The 7,347-nt window shown below is 40.6% G+C and overlaps 1 protein-coding gene across 2 annotated transcripts in view; it reads left to right on the plus strand.

Moving 5' to 3' along the window:
• DDHD2 (DDHD domain containing 2) overlaps positions 1 to 7,347 on the plus strand; it is a 45,653-nt gene that overhangs the window by 27,844 nt on the left and 10,462 nt on the right. For both annotated transcript variants that reach the window (XM_011993279.1, XM_011993270.1), the window contains exons 8-13: positions 456 to 664; positions 947 to 1,014; positions 2,393 to 2,515; positions 4,223 to 4,318; positions 6,666 to 6,782; positions 6,886 to 7,041. In XM_011993279.1, coding sequence (XP_011848669.1) covers positions 456 to 664; positions 947 to 1,014; positions 2,393 to 2,515; positions 4,223 to 4,318; positions 6,666 to 6,782; positions 6,886 to 7,041 — 769 coding nt within the window. The remainder of the gene's footprint in view (positions 1 to 455; positions 665 to 946; positions 1,015 to 2,392; positions 2,516 to 4,222; positions 4,319 to 6,665; positions 6,783 to 6,885; positions 7,042 to 7,347) is intronic.

The raw sequence follows: 7,347 nt of genomic DNA on the forward strand, positions 1-7,347 counted from the left end.
AGCCGGGCCTGGTGGCAGGCGCCTGTAATCCCAGCTACTTGGGAGACTGAGGCAGGAGAATCGCTTGAACCTGGGAGGTGGAGGTTACAGTGAGCTGAGATTGTGCCACTGCCCTCCGGCCTGGGCAACAGAACGAGACTCTCATCTCAAAAAAAAAAAAAAAAGTCTCTTAATTTCTTGATTACCGCTTACCTCTCTGTCTACATCTATTGTTTTCTTGTAGTTTATGCATGGAAGAAATGGGTTTGACTTGTAGGGTTTCATATTTTCTGAATTTTGCTGATCACATCCCTCTGGCTTCATTACACATGTTCCTTTGTCCTCTTTTTGTTTTTTCCTATAAATCGACAATTGTTTCCTATAAAATGTTTAAGTCTAAGCTTGAAGGCTTAAAATTGGAAGTGGCTATTAAATGTATTTAGGTTTCCTGCTTAAATTATTTTTCCTTTTTTCAGAGATCTGCAGCGAATAACCCTGCCCAGCATTAACCGCCTCAGGCACTTCACCAATGACACAATTCTGGATGTCTTCTTCTACAATAGCCCCACCTACTGTCAGACTATTGTGGACACAGTTGCTTCTGAAATGAACCGAATATACACACTTTTTCTGCAGAGGAACCCTGATTTCAAAGGGGGTGTATCCATTGCTGGTCATAGTTTAGGTAACAAAATGAATTCTGTGTGACCAGAGAAGACTATCACATTTTAAAGACACCTGTTTTTGAAGCACAGTGTCTTTTATCAGTAGGAAATTCAGAGGTCTGGAAGTGGTCTCTGATCAAGAAATTTGGAAGGGGTTGGAAGGGTGGTGGTAAATTGGAAAGAAAGACTCCTTGCTGTGTAGATTTGCTTACATGTGTAATTGGCTTATGACTTTTTTGTATAACAGACAGCCATTTAGTGCTAATGCTTAGAAATTGTCCCTTCTTCTATTTTACTTATAGGTTCGCTTATATTGTTTGATATCCTAACAAATCAGAAAGATTCTTTGGGGGATATTGACAGTGAAAAGGTAATTTAGATGTTCAGCTAGGTTTTCTTGTAGTTTTCTTTAGTAAGGATTTATAGATTTTAGACTTATTTTTTGTTTTTAGCTGAGTTTAGTTTCATGTCATGACATTACGTTTACACTTATTTCCATTTTAACAGATTTTTAATTATCTCTGTCATTCTTGGATTATAGAAGCAAGATAATAATATGCTTCTACAAATAATAATTGTTTAGTCTATCTTATTTTCTTTTGTGAACATGCACTGCTGGTCAAGTGTGGTGGCTCATGTCTGTAATCCGAGCACTTTGGGAGGCTGAGGCTGGTGGATCACCTTAGGTCAGGAGTTCAAGACCAACTTGGCCAACATGGTGAAACCCCATCTGTACTAAAAATACAAAAATTAGCTGGGCATGGTGGTGTGTGCCTGTAATCCCAGCTACTTGGGAGGCTGAGGCAGGAAAATCGCTTGAACCCAGGAGATGGAGGTTGCAGTGAGCAGAGATCGTGCCACTGCCCTGCAGCCTGGGTGACAGAGTGAGACTCCGTCTCAAAAATATGCACTGCTGAGTTACGGAATCGTTGAGCTAAATGAAGTTTGCATATGAACAAATGAATGAATTGGCTACAAATTGATATGATTTATAGAAACTCTGTTAGAAAGTATTGGGGAACTTGATGTTTAAACATTTTTAGTAAAAATTCCTATAACCATGTATCATCTATAGGATTGATTTGGTACCTATTTCTCCTGTTGGACCATGAGTTCCTCCAGAGCAGAGCTTTTGTCTTAGACTGTTTTATTTCTATTTCTTTTTTTTTTTTGGAGATAGTCTCGTTCTGTCGCTCAGGCTGGAATGCAATGCAGTGGCACGATCTTGGCTCACTGCAACCTCCGCCTCCAGGGTTCAAATGATTCTCCTGCCTCAGCCTCCCCAGTAGCTGGGATTACAGGCACACGCTACCACACCCTGCTAATTTTTGTATCTTTAGTAGGGTTGGGGTTTCACCATGTTGGTCAGGCTGGTCTTGAACTCCTGACCTTGTGATCTGCCCACCTCGGCCTCCCAAAGTGCTGGGATTACAGGCGTGAGCCACCATGCCCAGTCTAGACTGTTTTATTTCATAAGCACCATTTTCCTAATTTCTTAAGCACCGAGCTCCCTTAAAATTCAGCAAATGTTTGTTAATGATGATGAATATTTTACTCATTTCTTTAAAAACATATTTTCAATTGAAGTCGCAAAACCTTGGAACCTCTTAATTTATATCTTGCATAAATGACAGTTTGTTAAAGTTAAGATACATTGCTGTGGAAATCTATGTATTTCTTTACTGCAAAATAGTATAAAGGAAACTAAATGAATTTTGAAAATATGAGCTTTATAATTTAATTTTTAGGATTCGCTAAATATTGTAATGGATCAAGGAGATACACCTACACTAGAGGAAGATTTGAAGAAACTTCAGCTCTCTGAATTCTTTGATATCTTTGAGAAGGAGAAAGTAGATAAGGAAGCTCTGGTAAAAATAATCTTTTAAAACTTTATGCCAAGCCATTTTCAGTATTTTTATTGTTCATCATGTTTACTAAGTGCATACCCTTTAGACACTTTTTAGTCATAAATACTTTATCATTAATGTTCCTTAGCATTATTTATTTGCTTTTTATCATATCAAGTGACCTTTGCCTTGTTCGAAGTTCAAAGTTCAGATGGCCATATTGATATTCATAGAGCAGTGGAGCAGACTAACCAGTACGGCTCATAGAAAACATGAGTGCAAGAACAAACAAATAAATAACCATTAGCTATTCCAACTCTAATTTTCTATTGTACTTTCAAGAGCTCCACTGTTATTTGCTTGTTTATTTTTTATTTATTTATTTTTTGAGTTGGAGTCTCACTCTTGCCCAGGCTGGAGTTCAATGGTGTGATCTTCAGCTCACCGCAGCCTCTGTCTCTGGGGTTCAAGCAGTTCTTCTGCCTCAGCCTCCCGAGTAGCTGGGATTACAGGTGCCCGCCACCATGTCTGGCTAATTTTTGTATTTTTAGTAGAGACGGGTTTCACCATGTTGGCCAAGCTGGTCTCTTGGCCAGGCTGGTCTGGAATTCCTGACCCCATGATCCACCCACCTTTGCCTCCCAAAGTGCTGGAATTACATGTGTGAGCCACGGTGCCCAGCCAGCTTGTTTATTTGTTTTTTGTTTTTTCCACTTTTGTTTGGCCTTTTTCTGGTTTGTGATACATTCACTCATGTAACAGATATTTAGAAAATGCTTACTATACCAAGTACCGGATAGACTGGTAAATAAGACATATGATCCCTGACCTCATAGTGTTTATAGTTTACTGGGGAAGACACATATTAAATAATCACACACATCATTGCAATTACAATAAGAACTAAGTAGGGAAAGTACACCGTATTGTAAGAATTAACCTGGTCTCAGAAGGTGCAGGAAGGCTTCCCTAATGAGTGACAGTTGGCCAGGTATGGTGGCTCACACCTGTAATCCCAGCACTTTGGGAGGCCGAGGTGGGCGGATCACGAGGTCAGGAGTTCGAGACCAGCCTGGTCAACATGGTGAAACCCTGCGTCTACTAAAAATACCAAGAAATTAGCTGGGCCTGGTGGCAGGCACCTGTAATCCCAGCTACTTGGGAGGCTGAGGCAGGAAAATCGCTTGAACCTAGGAAGTGGAGGTTGCAGTGAGCTGAGATTGTGCCACTGCACTCCAGCCTGAGCGACAGAGCAAGACTCCGTCTCAAAAACAAAAAAAAAAAGATGAGTGACACTTGAGATCTTGATTGTTAATCTGTTGCGTACTTGTGTGTTTGCTGTATGTTCTCAATGCTTGCATTCATGAGCAGGAGTATAATCCTTCTCAGGCATGTGACATCTAAGTCAGTATAGAAATCAAGGAAGATTTTTATGTCCTGAAGTCCTTACATACCCAACTTCTCTGGGTTTTTTTTTTTTTTTTTTTTTTTTATAATAACACAATGTTGTCTATTATTGTAACGTTGATATTATAAGTATTGATATTTTCTATTCTTTTTTAGGGTGTTTCATGAATAAAACAGGTCCTTTTTTCTGGAAGTTATTATATGATGTTTTACTACTAGAGAGACAGGCAGCAACAGAGTGCCTAGGTCTTAATCCTCTTAGGGGACAGGATTGATTTTATTTTGTCTAGAAATAAGAAAGACTTGGTTTTCTGTGCATAGGCTTTATGTACAGACCGAGATCTTCAGGAAATGGGAATTCCTTTAGGACCAAGAAAGAAGATATTAAACTATTTCAGTACCAGAAAAAACGCAACGGTATGTGCCTAATACAGCTTGTTGGACCAAGCAATTCTTTGATGTCCATAGTGTATCCTTGTGTTTTGCGGGATGTTTATTCTGGGAAGTCAAGCAGTTTTTTGGTAATGGATCTTTGGCTCTTTTTTTTTTTTTGAGACGGAGTCTTGCTCTGTCACTGAGGCTGGAGTGCAGTGGTGTGATGCCAGCTCATTGCAACCTCTGCCTCCCAGGTTCAAGCGATTCTTTTGCCTCAGCCTCCTGAGTAGCTGGGACTACAGGTGCCCGCCACCTGCGCCTGGCCAATCTTTGGCTCTCTTTCTAGAAATTAAACACATTTTCTTTTTTACATCCTTTTTTTTTTCTTTTTCTTTTTTTTCTTTTTTTCTCTTGAAATGAAATCTCGCTCTGTTGCCTGGGGTGGAATACAGTGGGTGATCTCAGCTCACTGCAACCTCCACCTCCTGGGTTCAAGCGATTCTCCTGCTTCATCCTCTTGAGTAGCTGGGATTCCAGGTGCACACCACCATGCCCAGCTAACTTTTTGTATTTTTAGTAGAGATGGGGTTTAACTATGTTGGCCAGGCTGGTCTTGAACTCCTGACCTCAGGTGACCCACCTGCCTCAGCCTCTCAAAGTGCTGGGATTACAGACATGAATAACCACTCCTGGCCCGTCTTTTTTTACGTCCTTAAAAGTGTCATTAGCTTCAGAAGTCTTCTTTCCTCTGGAATTCTCCTTCCATTTATTTATTTATTTTTTTGCTTTTTTTCTTTTCATGAGAGCTTTACCAATATATAATTCACATCACATACCATAAAATTCCCCCTTTTAAAGTTTATAATTGAATGGTTTTTAGTATATTCATAGAGTTTTATAACCATTACCACTATCCAATTTCAGCACATTTCCATTCTCCTTTAGGGAAACCCCATACCTATTTGCTGTCGCTCCTCATTGCTCCCTGCCCCCAGGGAGTCAACCACTAATTAGAGTCAACCACTAGTCTACTTTCTGTTTCTACAGATTTGCTTATTTTGGACATTCCATATAAATGGAATCATACAATATGTGACCTTTTGAGCCATGTGACTGGTTTCTTTCACTTAGCATAATGTTCTCAAGGTTTACCTATGTTGTAACAGTACTTCCACATTCAGTTCTTCTGGCCACTGAATTTCTCTTCCATGTCTTACTAGTTAGTTCTTTTCTTTTCTTTCTTTTTTTTTGAGACGGAGTCTCGCTCGTTGCACAATCTTGGCTCACTTGCAACGTCTGCCTCCTGAGTTCAAGTGATTCTCCTGCTTCAGCCTCCCAAGTAGCTGGGATTACAGGTGTGCGACACCACATCCAGCTAATTTTTGTATTTTTAGTATGGGGTTTCACCATGTTGGCCAGGCTGGTCTTAAGCTCCTGACCTCAAGTGATCCGCCCACCTCAGCCTGCCAAAGTGGTGGGGATACAGGCATGAGCCACCATGCCCGGCCAGTAGGTAGTTCTTTTCCAACTTTTTAGCAGGTGGCTCAGTTCTTTTTTTTTTTTTTTTTTTTTTTTGAGACAGAGTTTGGCTCTGTCACCCAAGCTGGGGTGCAGTGGCCAGATCTCAGCTCACTGCAAGCTCTGCCTCCCGGGTTTACGCCATTCTCCTGCCTCAGCCTCCCGAGTAGCTGGAACTACAGGCGCCCACCACCTCGCCCAGCTAGTTTTTTGTATTTTTTAGTAGAGACGGGGTTTCACCGTGTTAGCCAGGATGGTCTTGATCTCCTGGCCTCGTGATCCGCCCATCTCGGCCTCCCAAAGTGCTGGGATTACAGACTTGAGCCACCGCACCCGGCCTGGCTCAGTTCTTTTTAAAGACTCAGTTCTTGGCCCAGCCCATTGACATCCTACTAGATTACAGAGGCACAGCACTTCATAGAACTCTAGCAGTCCTCAGCATTATCTTCCCACAGTACCCTGCTATTGTTTTCTCTTATGATTGTTGCCTAAAGTTTCAACTGCTGCCGAAATGGCTATGTATGACTTTCATCATTTTAGAGCATGTAAGAATGTCAGTTAACAATTTAAGGCAATAATTTAATCTTGTTTTCTGAGGAAATCTTCCTAGAATTTTTGGCTGCCATTTCAGAACTTTCCTAAGGGTCCTTTCAAACCAGTAGAAAACTATATAATCCTTTGTCTGTACTTTTACTATATAGTAGCTCCTCATAATTTTTTTTTTTTTAAATAGAGACTATGTTGCCCAGGTTGGACTTGCACTCATGGGCTTAAACAATCCTCCTACCTACCTCAGGGTCCTGAGTAGCTGGGACTGCAGGTGCGTGCTGCCATGCCCAGCTTCTCCACATAACTATTTTTTATTCTTTAGGGTATTAATAGACCAACCCTGCAGCCTGCTTCAGGGGCAAACATCCCCAAAGAATCTGAGTTCTGCAGTAGCAGTAATACTAGAAATAGTGATTATCTGGATGTTGGCATTGGGCAGGTAACTAATTCTCTTTGATCATTTTACCGCCTGCTATTGGTATGGTAGAAACAGATGTAACTTTTGTTATTAATGAGAGATGCTTTTATTTTCCTCCTTTGAGGTGTCTGTGAAATATCCCCGGCTCATCTATAAACCAGAAATATTCTTTGCCTTTGGATCTCCCATTGGAATGTTCCTTACTGTCCGAGGACTAAAAAGAATTGATCCCAACTACAGATTTCCGACGTGCAAAGGTTTCTTCAATATTTATCACCCTGTAAGCATTGTATAGCTATTGTGGTTTTACCTAAATAACAGGGCTTATTGTTAAAGAACATAGGATTTTCTGTTGTGTTGATTTTTTTTTTCCTATTCCATTCTCTAGCAATGAGACAACTTATAATAGTATTGATTTAGAAGTGATGGAACAGAGCTGTACATTTTTTTAAATGAACTTATGATTATTCTTGCTTAAGATATATAGTTCTGGTTGTGCATGGTGGCTCATGCCTGTAATCCCAGCACTTTGGGAGTTCGAGGCAGGAGGATTGCTTGAGCCCAGGAGTTGATTGCTACCTCAGGT

Source organism: Mandrillus leucophaeus, unplaced genomic scaffold (genome assembly GCF_000951045.1).
Source record: "Mandrillus leucophaeus isolate KB7577 unplaced genomic scaffold, Mleu.le_1.0 Scaffold111, whole genome shotgun sequence".
NCBI classification, from domain to species: domain Eukaryota; kingdom Metazoa; phylum Chordata; class Mammalia; order Primates; family Cercopithecidae; genus Mandrillus; species Mandrillus leucophaeus.